The 16679-nt window shown below is 50.5% G+C and overlaps 5 protein-coding genes and 1 pseudogene across 6 annotated transcripts; 2 read left to right on the plus strand and 4 right to left on the minus strand.

The window, feature by feature from the left end:
- Window positions 1–297: 297 nt before the first annotated feature.
- Window positions 298–2581, minus strand: Z518_05001 (uncharacterized protein; the record flags this gene model as incomplete). The annotated part of the gene is made up of 2 exons (XM_013418707.1): window positions 298–2446; window positions 2511–2581. 2 exons carry the CDS (start codon window positions 2579–2581, stop codon window positions 298–300), a joined length of 2220 nt encoding a protein of 739 aa, XP_013274161.1.
- A 963-nt stretch (window positions 2582–3544) lies between these two features.
- Z518_05002 (uncharacterized protein) lies at window positions 3545–4242 on the minus strand (the record flags this gene model as incomplete). The annotated part of the gene is made up of 3 exons (XM_013418708.1): window positions 3545–3724; window positions 3774–3943; window positions 3999–4242. The coding sequence occupies 3 exons, from the start codon at window positions 4240–4242 to the stop codon at window positions 3545–3547; spliced, it is 594 nt and encodes a 197-aa protein (XP_013274162.1).
- Window positions 4243–6656: 2414 nt separating this feature from the next.
- Window positions 6657–8693, minus strand: Z518_05003 (uncharacterized protein; the record flags this gene model as incomplete). The annotated part of the gene is made up of 5 exons (XM_013418709.1): window positions 6657–7903; window positions 7951–8065; window positions 8121–8311; window positions 8372–8609; window positions 8658–8693. 5 exons carry the CDS (start codon window positions 8691–8693, stop codon window positions 6657–6659), a joined length of 1827 nt encoding a protein of 608 aa, XP_013274163.1.
- Window positions 8694–10447: 1754 nt separating this feature from the next.
- On the plus strand, window positions 10448–10844 carry Z518_05004 (uncharacterized protein; the record flags this gene model as incomplete). The annotated part of the gene is made up of 2 exons (XM_013418710.1): window positions 10448–10670; window positions 10723–10844. The coding sequence occupies 2 exons, from the start codon at window positions 10448–10450 to the stop codon at window positions 10842–10844; spliced, it is 345 nt and encodes a 114-aa protein (XP_013274164.1).
- Window positions 10845–12001: 1157 nt separating this feature from the next.
- Window positions 12002–12884, minus strand: Z518_05005 (uncharacterized protein; the record flags this gene model as incomplete). The annotated part of the gene is made up of 2 exons (XM_013418711.1): window positions 12002–12228; window positions 12338–12884. The coding sequence occupies 2 exons, from the start codon at window positions 12882–12884 to the stop codon at window positions 12002–12004; spliced, it is 774 nt and encodes a 257-aa protein (XP_013274165.1).
- Window positions 12885–16109: 3225 nt separating this feature from the next.
- Z518_05006 lies at window positions 16110–16253 on the plus strand (annotated as a pseudogene). The gene has a single exon. The product of its transcript is annotated as a tRNA-OTHER (tRNA).
- Window positions 16254–16679: the final 426 nt, after the last annotated feature.

The following is a 16679-nucleotide window of genomic DNA, read 5'->3' on the forward strand; positions in this document are numbered from 1 at the left end:
CTGGATTCGCCAGGGGGAAAAAAGAAAGGGCAGATTATTGTATATACTCAAGATGATTAGAAACCTCCTAGCTTTTTTGAGTTGTTCGTAGTTTAAACGAGGACATTCGATGGCCATAGAACTGAATCCCTTCCTATTCACGTGTTTTGTTTGTACCCTTGCCTGAAATCACTCCCACACAGTATCAAGTGGTACAAAAGTGAACCGAAGCTCCCTCTAAATGAAGGGAAGCATAGCACGCTGTTTCCTCCTGCCTTGCAAAACCCCGAAACAAAAGTGAGAGGGGACAACGGAATCTCAGTTATCCCACGCCATCCAGCTATGAGTGCTCCGACAGAGCACCTCGGCCCTAAACGCCAGGGCCAGGAGAGCAAAATGTGCTACCATCGCCCCTGCAGCTTTCCACACATGCACTTCGGGGATTGAGAATTCCAGGAGCGCGAGAAAGAGGATGGGGTAGACAACGAGGGCGTTCATGCCGGTGGCGAGACACGGTTGGAGCGTGCTGATGAGTTTGATGGCGAGAATCGCGACGCGGGTGGAGCTTGAGGTCACCGGCACCGTGAGGGCAGAGCGGAATTGTTCGGCGAACACTAACATGAACCCTTGAGTGTTCTGCTGCGGTTGCGCAGACTCGATGAGCAATTGTTGTGGCCTCACGGGTGAGGAGGCCACGGGGGATTTCTGCAAAGGTGAGCCTGGGAGTGAGGATGAGGCGTGATTGGAGCGCAGGATGATTGTGTTATCCGTCTTCAGACTTGGATAGGCGTGTGACCTAGATGAAGATGAGGAATCGGCCGTTCGTGACGCCCGGTTTCGGTCCCGTTCGCTGCCGCTCGAGTAGCCGTGGTCCATGGATCCAGCGTCGGTTTTGCTGTGTCGCTCTGTCGAGCCGGACCTCGGTCCGCGGAAGTGCGAGCGTGTGGACTTGGGACCCATTTCTAGGCCCATGCCGCGTTGAGGAGAGTTGCCTTTCTGAGGGGAGTCGAGCTTCTGAATCCGTCGGCCCGGCGTTAGTTCTTCCGGGTCGATGGAATTCCGCCTTCTCGCAGCGGGAATGTCGTCCAGTCGACCGGACGAGACGACCTGGAGAACGTCGTCGGCACTCGGTCGTTGCTCCGGGTTGAGGGAGAGAAGACGTTTGAGGAACGCGTAGAGGGCCGCTGGTAATTCGGGTCGTTGTTTCCGCTGGTCGTCAAAGCCTTCCCAGCCCATGATCTCCGCTCTCAGCTCATCGATGTCTTCGCGTTCCTCGTGGAGAACATCGGCGTATCTGTAGGGAAGATTTGCGAAACAGAGGAAATGAAGGATCATGCCTAAGGAGAAGATGTCCGACTTGGATGTAAAATTTTCAAACGGTCCGCCGGGAGAGATTCGTCGAAGGACTTCGGGGGCACAGTACGAAATGGTTCCCGTTGCACCAGTGGATTTGCGGATGGCGTATTCGTATTGAACTTCACCGAAATCACTGACGAGGACTCTCGTCTCGCCGCCCACGGTGTGCAAGAGGCAGTTCCTCGGTTTCAGATCTCGATGGATGAAATTGTTGTGGTGGAGGAATCGCAAGCCTGAAGTGATATCTCGGAAGAAATTGTAGATTTCATCGAAGGAAAGCTTTTTGGGTTCCTTGGGTCGTCGGGGCAGTTCCGATTCCCCTCTGGAACGCCGACGGATACGTTCTTTGAGCTCTTGGGTGGTTGTGGACGCCTGGGCTGATCCGAGGACGTAATTGTGCATATCACCGCCGTTGCAATATTGCTGGAGAATGAATGCGCACGGAACACTGGGTCCGAATGTGCTGATCTGATAGTCTTCCAGCCAGACATGCCGATAGGAGACCAGGTTCTGATGCGACAAACCTTGCAAGAGCTGCACCTCGACAAGCACTTTCTCTAGCCACGCGTGGTCATCCCCGATGGGAACACGTTTACAAGCAAAGTGGCCCAGGGTGACGCCATCCAAGACGTGTTTGACCAAGAGGACCACGCCTCGTCCGCCTCGTCCCAGCTCTCTCTCCTCGACGAAGAATTTCTCAAAGTAGTGTGGCGAAAAAGCGGTCTCGGAGATGCCATGAGCTTGGGTGGGAGGAGCAGGAGTACTGGCGACAAATTCAGCATTCGGAGGCCGACTGGAAGCTGTAGATGGCGAATGAAGTCGAGAACGAACAGGCTGCACGATGCGGCGTCGTGGAGGTGGAGAGCCCGATGTGTCGTTGGAACCAGGAAGACTTCGAGCCAACATCTCAAAATAATCGTGAGTGATGAAACTCGGCTGATCTTCCATTGGACTCCCCCCCGACTCCTGTGATGAGGAGCCTCCTTGAGGATGCCACGGCCGGCCACACGTTGGACAGTCAGATGACGGCCGACCGACATCTTGATGGTGGTGAAATGGTACCAGCTGGTTCGTCTGCGGGTCCCGGTATACAATAGCATGTGCGTGACGGCTGATGGCGGATGTTTAGTATTGCTCTCCTCGGGACAAAGCCATTCTGATCGTGGCCAACTTACAGCACTACATCGCGGTTATTGTCGTAGGGGATGACCGAAAGTGTGGGAGTATCGTCCCCACCGTCCGCCATCTTGAAGCATATCAGCGGGAAACAGCGCGATGACAAGGCCGATTCAACGGGATTGATCCTGGTTTACGATCGAGACTGGAACTGGCATCCATTTAAAGCTCTCGCGCTGACCGCTCTCGCTGGCGGGCAAAGGGTATGCGTGAATCGTTCCAGGTCACACACGAGACTTAACTGCTCAAGCCGGATTGCGGGACCTAGCTCCACGGGTCCATTCCCATTGCTGGGTAGAATAAGAGGACACAAATTGTCAGAGGGGAACGGGGAACAGGTGGTGTTCCTTGGTTCTTCGAAAGAAGATTGAACCAGGAGACTGAAGAGGATATGTGAGATCAATACATTCAATCTCGCGCTGCGAAGGGGAGTAAAGGCGCATGACTCGACCCGGATTGGGGAACAGGCCCTAGAGGCCAAGCTGTGCTCACCCCACAGGTTGCACGAGCCTGGCCGTCCAAGCCTGGGTTATCCAACGTCGTCAACCAAAAGATTGAAAGGACTGCAATGTTTACGATCGACTAAGTTTTGCTCCGTCGCTGTACTACCATTCACGCTGGACGTGATCTGCTACAATGATCTTCCCTGTCCCTTCCCAGACGCGAATATCGATTGCTCTGAGGGGACAAGGGCCTCCCATTATGGCATTGGGTACAATTTCACCACGACATAGCTAAGAGTACCATGAGGACGAAGGCTGAATAAAAAGTCACAATGGTCGCTATGATGTCCTGCTCTTTGCGAACCGGGGGGGTATTTGCTCTGTGCCCGTCGATTCAATCAGCTTGGCAGGAGCAGTATTCCACCGTTGTGGATGGCTATTTTGATTTCACTTCGACGTGTCCATTCTTGTTTCCGACGTCTGCATCGGATCAGAAATTTGACTCATTTGGAACGCAGAAGATCTTGGCTTTCCCACGAGGTCATAGAGCTCAAGCGTCCGCAATTGGGCCGGAAGTTCTGGCTCCTAGTTCAAACGTCCATGTCGTCATTTTCGAGCTCGGCGAGCTCCGAGAGCAGCGTCAAAGCTTCATCTCCTTCACCATGATCACGCATTACATCTGCTGGAGCAAGCCTTATCCAGAGCAGCTCTCGATTGATCTTGTTACCATTGCAACCAGTCGCCTGGTGGACAAGATTGAGCAGTGGACGCTTAAGGGGTCTCGTATTCTCCATTATCGAATAAGACCAAGCAGCGTACGTGCACTATCTGGCAGAGTCGTTCGAAATCTTGTTCTAAGATCGAAGAATTGGAAACCTGATTGAGCAGCTCAAGACATGATGTGCCTTCCCCTTTGTCTCGGAAAAGTCGCACCAGCTGGAGTGCTGCATGACCTTGACGCTGAATATTCGTTTGCGTCCGTGTTTCTCCTTCGAAAGGCTCTGTTCTGCTTCATCGTAATTTCCTTGCTTCGCTGAACAGCACCATGACAATCTGGGCCACTGCCACCGGAGCCATCGATACGACCGACGATTGGACTCAATATCTCTAGAATAGAGTAAGAGAGCTTCTCCAAAGAGGAACAACCGCTCCAATCATGGCCTTCGTATAGTTGGACTATCAGATAGTTTCGATCAGAGCTTCCGAGCAATCTTTCCAGTCCACGAAGAGATGCTCTGAATCTGAGAACGATGGGATCTTCACTTCCGAGAAGCTCTGAAGTACCCATTACCACGATTTCTTTGCTCTCATAAGCTCTTTGCCATGTCTCAGTAGATTGGTCGAAGAAGACGCCAATTTTGACAAAGGGGAAGGTCCTGCAACAGCTTGTCGTCAAATCGATCCCTCAAAATCTGCGAAAGATTTAGATGCGGTTGCTCAAAAAAGGCCATCCAAAGGCATTCGTGCTCGGATGGGTGCCGGAAGGGATTTCATCCAGGTTGAAAACCGATTGAAAACCGCAAGAAGACCTCCAAAGCCAGCATGTTCCTTCAGATGAAAGAGATTTTCAGGCCAGGTAACATACTCCATGTCCCGGCGGAAGTGGGCCAACATTTCAATTAAATCCAATTGGAGGATCAGACCTTGCTACGACATGCTCTTGAAAATACAGTGCTGCATATTCATATATATCGGAGGGTCATCAGCCAATCTTTGAATTTCGACATATATGGTGGTTTCTTAAACATGCTTCCGTAGCAAGGCCACACAGCTTGTTGGGTCGCGGTACAGCACGCCCAGGCATTCCTGGCAAGAAGCAGATCGGATAGCTCTCTAGCAGGAACTGCTTCGGGGAACTGTGAAGGAAAATAACGTGGCTAGAGGGCGATATTTGAATGAACGGTTGATATAGCCGTATGATCTCCGCCGCCGGCTCGATCAAAAGGAGCACCCAATTGAAGATCTGTTCACAATTCCTTCTACCAAAGTGCAGACCACGTGACTCCACGAATGGCTTACCCTGATTGGTTTTAAATTTCTATGCAGCTCTTTTAATGCGTATGTCGTAGACAGGACACGTGATTGAGCCACGTGACAAGGCTGGCAGACCCTGCAGATAAAAAGGTCTTACCAGCAACTTCTTGGTCCTCCCGACACCTACAGGACTACACCTTTTACAATGGCGATACCGTACTTATCATCTCAACAACTTCACGACAACGAAGCCTCTAGCATCGACAATGGTCTCTATACATTGGTCCAAACGGGAATTCAATGTGTTCAAAATAAGACGACGTCTCGGGCCCTGAAAACCTAGAAATTTGGTGGCAAGGTGATGCCACAGATGCTCTATACACTCACAACAAGGCGCTGGCTTACAGCGGCTTTCATAGCACTCAATTGGTCCAATTGGCAGCAAGACCACACTCTCACAACGGGGAGCTCCGTGTCAAGTCTCAACAGTCTCAAATGAAGAAAATACAGATACTGGTCACTACCTACCACATAGATGGGAGACCAACATGCGAGGGACAGGAAGGTCATTACCGGCACCAGGACGGAATCAACACTACCATCGCTACGGTGAATATTTGACCTTTTTGGGCGGATTCATTTCAACGAGACGGCTGAAAACACCAAACACGGTTGCATTATGCCCGGCTCCATCGTCCCATATTTCAAGGCTCGAATCTCGCGGAGCATGATCATCTTTTGATTGGAGTTTTCCAACAGCCCACAAAAAGCTTTGCTCACGGCCGAATCCACCCACGAGGAGTCGATCGTAAATACGAAGTCAAATTTCGGAGGACTGGATGAAGGTGGTCTACGTGTGTTTCATGCGTCCACGATATCAGCGTTGGAGAGATTGAGATCAAGGAAGCTTTTGCGATATCCGTCCCTCCTGAATGAGCCTCCTTCGTGACAGTGGTATTGTTCTACTGTAACTTCTCCATAGTGATGAAGACGAGACAAGAAGTGATCCCCCTCCCCCAACAAAAAAAAAAAAAAAAACTCTTGGATCTGCCGGAGAACGTCGCCCTTGCTCTCATGTGCTCTCACCGCAATCATATCACCAAATCTTATCGATAGATGCCATGCGCCATTAATCTACGGAGTTGGGAAGGCGTGGAGACCCTATCTTGCTCATGAAGTTGGATATGACACTATGAGCTGTAAGTCCGCTCAAGGAATCGAGAAGGTGTCCATGTCGGCCTCGTGGGCCTCGTGAGCCTCGTTTGCATTAACCTCTTTATGAAACTCTGCGAGGATTTCAAACACTAGAAGCAGATCATAATGGACGTGCAGCGTCCTGGGTGGATGAATAGGGGCACCTTGTGTCGCAGATATGCCCATGACCGGTGGCTGGCCATTAAAATCTTCCACTGATGTATTAATGAGTGCAGACTTTCCTCAAAATGCGATCTGGCGATGTTTTGTCAACCTCAAACGATGGATCTCCGCCAAGCAAACTACCTCCACAGTGGAGGCTATTATTGGTACCGTATGGGAAGACTCACAGAAGGATCTGAGCTCGTTGAGGTTTGTAATCAAAGCTCTTCACCTCAAGGATTAGATCGGACAACGTTCGTTTGCCATCCAGGTCGCACCTGGGGCAAATCCAGGACACTATACTAATTAGAATATCTTTTGCAAACATGATGATCGTTATTGAAGTACAATTATGTTATTATCCTATAATAATCAGCTGTGACCAGGTCTGGGAAACACCGGCATTGTGTCCACATTATTAACGTCAAATCCGGAAAATGTCCCTTGATTCCCGTGCTGCCAGCCTTGTCCTGTTTCTTGGTTCACAAAAGCACTCTGGCGGAAGGGATTGGTACTACCTGTCACATTTGTCGTCACCGAACCTGTAGCAGTTGCCGGTCGATTTTTGGCAAATGGATTAGTTCCAGTCCTTTGCGGCTGCAGAGGAGGAGGTGTGGACTGAAATGGGGAATTTGATGGGAAGGTTTGCTGTGGAGAAAGTTGACTAGGCGAAAAGGGGGTAGGGTCGAAGCCTGAGGCTGAATGAGGTGGTCCATTGTTCACCACAGCTCCAGTGTTGTGCTTCGCGAATGGGTTAGTAGACTGTCGCGTAGGACCTGCACTGACTGGAGAGAATTGTGATGCTCCTGTTGGCATCATGGACTGGCGGAAGGGATTGGTGGATGTGGGATGTGATTGTATCGCCGTTGGCTGTGCTGGTGCCAACGCTTGCGAGTGGAAGTCGGCCACACCATTCTGGGGAATGGGGGAGAGTGTCGTGGGGAATTGAAACCCTTGCGACTGTGGTGGTGGTGGTTGTTGTGGAGGAGGTTGGGGTCCGTATCCACCAAAACCAGCACCAGTGAAGTCTGTTTGCAAAGGCTGTGGCTGTGGCACACTTTGGTTTTGGAACGTGGGGGGTTGTTGCTGAAGGAAGGGATTGTACCCAGTCTGCTGGGGCATCTGCATCTGTTGATATGGTTGAGCCGGTGGCATTCCAGGTTTAAATGGCTGTTGTGAGTTGGTATTAAATTGGACCATGGGCTGCTGGTTCTGTTCAATGGATTCGAAGAAGTCAATAAGATCAGGAGCAGGTCCTTTGGGAGGAGACTGCGCCGGTGCCGGCTTCGCTGTTGTCGATGTTGTCGCGGCTGCCTTGGGCTTGTCAAAGGGAGTCGATGCCGGTGCTGAAGACACGGGCTTGCCAGCTTTCTTGGCCTCTTGTTGAGCGAGATATTGACGTCGGTTGAGCTCGAAATCTGGGTCGTTGAGGTATTCCTCCAAAGCAGCGGTCAAAGTTGTCGGCGCATGTTTCAACTTCGGAACCTCCAGGCGAGTTGACATTTCATACTGCCGGGCGAAACTCAAATATCGCACCACCATTTCGGTCTGCCGACCGAAAGTCTTGTAGATTTGCAATGCGCGTTCCGCGTCTGGACGAGACATTTCAAAGTAATGTTCTTTGTCACATTAGCGGCATGAATTCCCGCCTTAAGATGTTACTTACCCAGGACATTGATAGTGCCCTCATTCATCACTTTGAACAGCTCGAGCAAATCCATGGTCAAGAGACGGAAAGCGGTCAATGTGATCTCATTGTCAGGGTCATGATTTCCCAGTAGCTGTCAGAGTCAGGGTGTTGGTTCAGTCAGGAAGCAGTCGGGTTCAAAGACTCACGTCACATCGTACCAGCGCCTGTATCTGATCCTGTACTATTTCGGTCTGCCTCAGTAAGCCCTTGTCGACAGTAAGTCTCCGCATGTGGCCCGCCCCTGACTTCACAAAGTCTGTTTTGGTGTCGCGATAGGCTCGCACACGTTCCAGCAGGTACTCCGAATATCTTCGAATGTTAAGACCTTGAGTTTGAACTGTTGGCCGTCAGATATCGGAGCAGTTCTGTCATCTCCCCGTTTACCGCTTGTCCGTACCTTCAGTAAAGCTGCTTATAGCCAACCTCTTGGGCGATTCAGCAATGTATCTCAGCGTGACTTCAGGCTGGCCCTCCCTGATCATAAGATGGACCACAATCAACGACTTGAACACAATGGTCCATGTGGAATCCCTTAATCGAAGCTGCAGAGTTCGGAAGACCTCGGCGACCCCTGATTCTCCCCCATTCGTGGCAGACAGGATGGGTTCGACATATTTGGACTTGGGCGCTGCCAACTAGCGGACATTAGCATTGGCCATGAATCTGGCTTCCACCAACCTCACTTTTATCTTTGTAGCACCTTTCACTATTTTCTCCATGACTGCTCTTGGGACCAAATGTTGCCCGAACCTTTTCGAAGAGGGTAAAATAATACGATAGAAGGTGACGGATGATGTGGTTCCGAGACGTCCGCGCCTCAGGCAGGTGAGGATAGGTGGTCGGTGACGGAGACCAAAGACGAGGTTGGAAGATGAGTTTGTACTAGGTAGCCATGGCCTTTACGAGGGCATGTTGGACGAAGTCACAATGGAGTCACAGCCACAACTGCGCAGCTGGCAACGCGCAGGGTAAGATTGGGTTGGTGGTCAATCAGCCCGGTCTGAGGATGCGCAAGGCAACAGAGTCTTGGAGGCTGCGTGGGTAACAACGGGGACGCCCACGTTGTTGGGAGTCAGTAGTTACAGGGTGAAGCTTTCAGTGGATCAAGAAATCATGCGCCCAGCGCCTTCACGTTTGAGACCAGAAGAATAGACGAATGTGGATGGTGCTGTTCGCAGTAGTGTCCCAAGCCTCTGCCACGAAAGTTGAAGGTATTCAGTTGGAATGTAGGGCTCCGTTCGATACTGCAAATGGACAGCGTCAACTTGTCGGGGTCGACCACTGGGAGCTCATCTGCTGCTGTGGGCCTACGTGACCCCCAAACTTGATTCTTGGCAAATACGTAAAGGACGCGGCTACCAAAAGATTGCAACAGACAACTTAGACTTCTCCTAATCGCCAGGGAACGCCATATTTATCTTCAAGATAAGATCCTAGTCCCGGAGCTGCGGCATTCCTGCTACCAGATTGAGATCCCCCTGACCGGTCCAAATCCTGTCCCAGGACCCCCGGAGCTGTTTGGATCTCACTGAAGAAGGGGGTTGTCAGAATAGATTCTTTTTTCGATGTCTTTCCCTATTGACATTGATCCTGGCAGCAACCTACCGGCTCTGATAGCCGTTCTCCTCCCCGACATCTTGGAAGAGGGTGGTTAAGCAAAGCAGAAGATGCATGCTGTCAAGTCAGCCCTTCATATTCTTGACTGCGATGCCGAAAAGACTCCAAGGCTGAACGCCAGAAGATCCAGAAAATGAGGTCTTAATCCTTGTCGTGTATCGCATAAGTCCGTGGCCAACGTCAGAACATTTCATTAAAATCGCATCTTGTGTTGAGAAACTACACATGAAGGACAGACCAGAATACTACGAGGCTATTTGGGCCGCAAGAATTCAAGTGATGAGTTATCAGAACCGGTTTGAACCGCAACATGCACGAGAGGCTTACAACGAGTGACACCAGGGATCGCAGCCAGCAAAGAGGACTTCCACGAGATGAATCTCGACCCCACTATCTTTTAGAGAATTTCTACGCATTCTCCATGTCTAGATGCTGAAGATCTGATAAAGGGACAGCGACATCTATATGCCTGATGCCCATACTCAGACCCGGTCTCGAAGAACAACTATCTATTCTTTTTCATATCATCTAACTTCTTACCCTGACATGGCCGAAGTAAACGGTATCGTTGAGCACATCCCGGTACTCATTACTGGCTCCTCTATGGTCGGCATGAGTCTTTCTGCCCTGCGTACCAAAGCGTGGTGTTCGAGGGTGTATCACGGGAGAAAAACATTCCAGCACCGCATATCATCCTAGAACAGCACTTTTCATCCTCGAACCATGCAAATATACCACCAACTTGATCTGTTTGACTCCATGGTCCAAGAATCTTGCCAAGCACTACGATCAGCATGCTAGTATTGTTGATGTCGAATCTCTGGCCGGAAAATTCAACGAGACATGGACGAAGAACATGAACGTCGAAATTGAAAGTCTCAGTTCCGTTGTCGGTCTATTCCTTACACAGCAGATATCTAAGCCCCTTCTCCATGAGAAGTCGACATCCGGCGGTGCAGATTCACGGTACACCAATGAAATGATCCCCTTTCCCATGGACTCAGGCAGTATCATTGCCCTCGTTCGCGGCACAGAGACGGCCCAGAAGGCTGTAATCCGTGCTCACCATATGGTTGCATGTGATAGAAACCGGTTGAGTATCAGAAAAAGCTCTCGGAATCATGATGAAAGGTCACGGTCTCTTGAAACACAGCTTCACCATTTACTTTAACATGGATGTCGGTGAGTATGTCAAAGGGAAATATGACGGCGTCATCTACGTCGACAATCCGATCATCCGCGGATTCTTTTGATTGGATAAGAATGGCTGCGAAGGCTTCAACCACCGCCGGGCGAACAAGGTACCAAGGAGAGCCGATATCCAGGAACGAGCCGCCGAGTTGCTCGGAGCGGCAGTCGGGACAGAGGCAAACTTCAAAATCGCCCTATGGTCGGGTGTTTGTGACGTTGCCGAGAAGTTCGCCGACAGCAGATGATGGGTACTTCAGGCAGGTGACTCGACCCATATGGTCACACCACAAGGCAGCTCTGGGAGGGTCATACCGGCGGGCAAGACTCACACAACCTTGCCTGGAAGCTTGCGCCGGTGTTCAGTGGCCAAGCCGATCCAGAACTTGTGACAAACATACGAGAAAGAGCGGTGGCCTGTCTGCAATAAGACTGTGGATCCGGTATGGTGCCTGCCAAACACCTCCCTCGGGTCCACGCACACGGGCTGAAAAAGAACACTTGACACTGCATTTGGTAAGAAATACAACGTCAGCACCTCCGATGCCCGTGCTGACATGATTTGTATGTATATACAGATAAGGACATGGATCTTGGGGCTTGGACTCTAGACTCTGATGGAGTTTGTATCTATTCGCGTTTAGTTCGGTTCCAACGAGAGCGGGAGTGGGAGAGAGTACGGTGGTGGGCGTTGACGTTATATGGGCAATCATCTAGCAGTTTGAGGATATTTATGTATTGACTACCTATCCTCAAGTTGCATTGGACAATATCAGTCATCAGGACACCCAAGCACGTGCCAGGCAGACTTGGGACATCATGCGTATTCAGGCGAGAGGGAATTTTATTTTCGGTGCAAGATTCGTCAATTCAAACGATTCATCATCGTGTCACTTCATTCTGGGGTTTTCAACACTGGGCTGCTGTAACGTCAAGCATACGTGGCTCCTCTCCTGCCAAATCCGGCTTTATCCCCTTGCTGAACCATTCTGTTACTGTAAAAGGCACTCGGAGCGACCGTGCAGAAGCCATTTGGAAAAATCCTTAATCAATGTTTCCGCCGAAAGCCTATCGATACATGTGGAAGTCCTGCAGTTCCGTGATCCTCTCGCCCCCGATAAACCGTTGAAAACAGAAGCACTTATACATAGTCCGGACGGGACATCCATGTCAATCCGAGAGGTTACTGAAGATAAAGAGAGGTCTCCGACCGCTTTTGGGGTCAGTCCATCATAAAATCACCACGAAGCATTCTTTCACCGAGGGGATCTGGCTTTTTCATTCTGGTGCCGTGGTCAACGGGCTTGGGGATTTCCTTGGGTGGTTCGGGATTGGAAATGCTGGCAGAACGAGGACGAGCGGTTCCTTGAGCGAATGGGTTGCCTGAGGAGAATGATGGGGAACGTTTTGTTCGTTCACGGAGAGCCTCGGACCAATTGAAGCCTTCTCCTGTTGGACATTAGCATGTAAGACTGGGCAGACTGAACACAAGAGTATCACGCGAACGGGAAAGTGAGAACTGAGAGTTAGGACGGAAAGGACAGGCCTCGACTCTTACCTGCAGTCTTGGCCGTCCCCGACGCAGTTTGACGTGATGGAGTGGCGTTCTCAGAATTCTCATCTAGAGTAAAAAGGGAGGAGGGCCGCCTACCACCGCCAGAAGCACCTGGGCTCCCTCCCATTCGCACGTCTCGTAATGCTTGTGCCCCAAAACTGACCCGTCTGGCAAAAGAAGGTGAGGATGGAGAATTCTGTGATTGTCGAGTTGAATCATCCTCTTCAATGACAGCTGGCTCATCTCCAAAGCTGTTCTTGAAATCTGGAGAGCTCGCGGCGGAGGAAGTGGCGATACTTGCCCGTCGCTGGCGTTGGAACGCGGTGAAAGGGGAGGATTGGTGGGAGGGGTTTGTCGTCAAGCCAAGAGCGGTGATGGAGGTGCCTCTTCTCTGCTGTGGAACGCTGGGAGAAGCAGACATAGTGGCTGAGGGAGGAGAAGACGAGACAGCGGCAGCAGAGGTGTTCAATCGAGGGTTGAACAGATCAACAAAGGAGGATCGACGCCGGTGTGGAGGAGAAGGGGAAGGAGTATTGTTCTGGTCAGACATTTGGAAGAGCTTTCTGACTGTTGGCAGGTAGTGTGCTGATGATTCGAGGGGAAGAGAAGTTCAACGAAGGAGCCAGTAAGATTTTGTAGGAAGGATGTTTTAACGGTGAATTCGAGACAGTTCGAGGTAATGGACGGGAGGACAAAGGAGTTGAAGGTCACGTCATGGTGGTACGAGCGTTGAGGTCGATACGGATGGTTGGCGGTGGAATGGATGGACAAGGGATGCTGGTTTAGACTGCTAGACGATCAAAGAGCAACAGTGGCCCACTTGGGTGTTTGGGATTCAGGGACAGGGAGGACGATGATTGTGATGAACACAAGTACGCAGGAGATGAGAGAGAAAAAGAGGGGAAAGGAAGTAGAAAACCAGCTGAGGATGGAAGAGTATGGGACAAGTACCTTTTACATACTGCCTACTAAAGTTGCAATACGTTAAAATAATGAGAGACGCAGACAGGCCCAGATGGCCATGCTGGGCTTCCATTGGCCGGCACAGAGGCCGTCATACCCAAAGTTTATGGATGGAGCCCACAATCCGCGCTCCGAAGTGTTAGGCCCGGTGACACTGAAAGACCACTGCATTTCAAGTCTCTTCGGCTGTTGTTGCTTGGGCGTGTCTTTCTCGGCTTTCCACGCTTTTAGGCTCGCTGCTAGGCTCGTGAATCGTGAATTAGACTTCTCGCACAGGCCGGGCCCGCCGACCCAGTACTGTTCGTAGTTAGGGCGTTGGCAACTAGCCTGAGGCATCGCTGCACTCCAGCTGGATCGCTGCTTGGCAGCGGATGGTACGAACCCAAAAAGTGCCCTACAAAGTGTGGGGTAATCGAGGGAAGAAGCGTCTTCAACGCTGTGCCTGCGCCCTGTTCCTGCGCTGACACTCGTACTTCTCCCCTCCGCCTTTGACTTTCTCCCTGTTCTCATCAACCCAGACCCGATTCACATTCTCGATTTCCATCTATGTACCGTCGGATGCGAAACTGGTCGAAACGGACGCATTGCAATTTTCTCCTCCACCCAAAGTTAAGGATATTTAGTGCCACGCTTTCCTCCAACGGCCACATATGACCTGACAGTATCAGGAAAGAGAGCTTTGCGAAACATGACCAATCACCATATGGCAAAGACTGTTGCTCTTCGAATTCCAGCTGACGGATCCGATGCCCAACTGGTCTCAGTCAACATCAAGCCTAGGCCGCACAATGATGGGGATGTAGACATTTTTGACAATGTCCCGGACCTCAGTCCATGGCTCGGGGATGCATTTGGACAGTGTCGTGCATCCGATTTCCATGTCCGGAACGTCGAAGACCCGACGCAGCCGTTTCCGGGCTTTATTAGAGATAATGAAACTACCCTTCATGGGCGATATGTCCTCTGCTACAGGATCCTCCCTTCTCTGCCAATTAACAAACGCTGTACGAATTATATTGATTTCGAACCCCTTCAAGACAGACTTTTCTGAGAGGAAATCTGTTCGTCGTCCGCTACGAAGATCTGCTAGGTGAGGGACATGAATATGTGGATACTCCGTTGGGTTAACACGGATTATCGCCGACGTTGTCAGAAGTGCATACCAGCGCCGTGCATTGGAGGACCTTGTGGACTATGACGATCAGCTCGACCGTGCCATGCAACAACGCCGTAAGAGACACTACAAGCCCAGCTGTTGACTTCTGCTGACGGTATTTCAGGTGCGGCACATCTTTGGGATGAAGCTGTTGAGACTGGGGCGTTAGCACGGTTTCAAACTGGGCAACCGCTGAGCGATGACGACATCCGAGTAATGGGCCCAATATTACGCAGTCTGGAGCTCATTGGCGACTCGCTGTACAGGCGACCAATCCAGCTCCTGCTTTGGCAGGGGGCCGTTTATTTTCGCTGTGGAATGTACTAAGCAAAGGAGAGAGTTGCAATTGTGCCTGGCATAGAGGAGGGCGGTTTCAGGAGTACCTCTACAACATTTCGAAGCTTCAGTTCATTTTCCCACATTCTGTCAACGTCGCGACGTCAATAGTATTGAACTATCCTACCTACATCGCCAGAATGTCTGGGTGGTCTATCGCGGAACATTAAAACTCTGAAGTTCAAGCCAACGAAGGGCTAGCAAGAATAGGCGGTGAGGACGTCGAGCACCAACGAGACGGCCGAGACGGGCCAGAAAAAGAGGGAGAGCAGGTGGAGGAGCAGGAGATGGGCGAGCGTAACAAGGTATAAAAACAGAGTGCGGCGTACCAGGAGACCAAAAAGAAAGCCGCTGGCCAGGGTGCACCGATTTGTAGCCAGCTATGCAATACATACAACAGCTACAGCTTCGCCTTCATCGTTCTTCGTGAGAGTCCCAGGGAACAACCTCCCCAGAGCAATCTTATTGGGACGCTGGAGGAATGGAAAGGTCGAATAGAGTGCGGGCAACGTGGGAGATACTTGTTCACGGCTCAAAAGCTTCTCCGAGGCATTGGCCTGACGAGCGGACCGCAGATATACAAAACCGTGCACGTCAAGGCCTATTTGCCATGAACGACAGGTCACTATTTGTTCAACATTAAGGGAGCATCCGAATACCGTGGTTCAGGAGGATAAGGCGCCTTCTCATTCCCATCACACTCAGCAAAGGATATACGATATAAATGGGGTGAGAGCGCTTCTCTGGTGTGGTAATTCTCCAGATTTAAATGCCACCGAACCATGCCGGTTCTGGATGAAGAGAAGTACCACTAAGAAGGGCGCCCCAAAGAACCGTACGGAAGCAACTAATACCTGGCAGAATGCTAGTATGAGGACCTCGATCAAGCTCGTATTCAGGCATGGATAGAGCGTATACCCAGGCATATTCGGGAGGTCATTAAGCTCGAAGGAGGTGATGAATATAAAGAGGGACGCTTTCACGTACGGAGAGCATACCTAATGTTGAGCAATGAGAAAGATTAAATGGCTCTCGATTGTTACTTTGATTGTTACATTGAGTGCTATGTCTGGCAAACTAGTATCTATATATGTTTGCTCATGGAGTCATAGATATTAGGCAGTAGTAGGCAAGCAGTTCGACACTTAGCTACGGAGTAGGTAGTTAGGATCTCTGGTGTGGCGTATTTAGAGCCTTGGCGTTGGCAAAGACTTTGAAAGGCAACCTGCGGAAAGTGCAAAAATTTATAGTTATAAGTGATCGGCTCGTAAAGCGTCCCAACAAATTCCAGGAAACTTGTTTCAACAAGTGGATTAAAATGCCTCTGTAGCTCAGTTGGTAGAGCGCGGCGTGAGTTGAATTTACCTGCGGAACATTTTGAAATATCAAAGTACTAATTTCCAATACAGACTAGTAGATTATACAGTGATGCCGAGGTCTTGAGTTCGACTCTCAACGGAGGCAGGTTTCTTTTTTTTTTTTTCGTTTTTCCCCTTTTTGGTGCGACTTTTGTTGAGTCAACTTATCTAATCGAACCGACAATGCCAAGGCAGCAGGTTGTCTAGGCGTCAATCTGGCAATGGCTGAAATCCATCTCTGCCCGGCAACGCTGTGCCGAAGGTACGATTTTGAGTTGTTCGAAACAGACGTCTCGGATGTGACTCTTGCACACGACTTCTTTCTTCCGAGTGCTCCACTGGACTCGAAGGGGATAAGAGTCACTGTGAAAGATGCAGAGGAATAGGCGGATAACCGTCTGATTTGGCGCGAGGACGGAGGCAGAGCTGATGGCCTTGGACATCGCCACCGTATGCTCGATCCCTCTAGTTGTAGTTATTCTCTGTTCTTAGTTGTTATGAATAGTATAAAGCGCTGGTGGTGGCAGAGATC

Source organism: Rhinocladiella mackenziei (genome assembly GCF_000835555.1).
Source record: "Rhinocladiella mackenziei CBS 650.93 unplaced genomic scaffold supercont1.3, whole genome shotgun sequence".
Lineage (NCBI taxonomy): Eukaryota > Fungi > Ascomycota > Eurotiomycetes > Chaetothyriales > Herpotrichiellaceae > Rhinocladiella > Rhinocladiella mackenziei.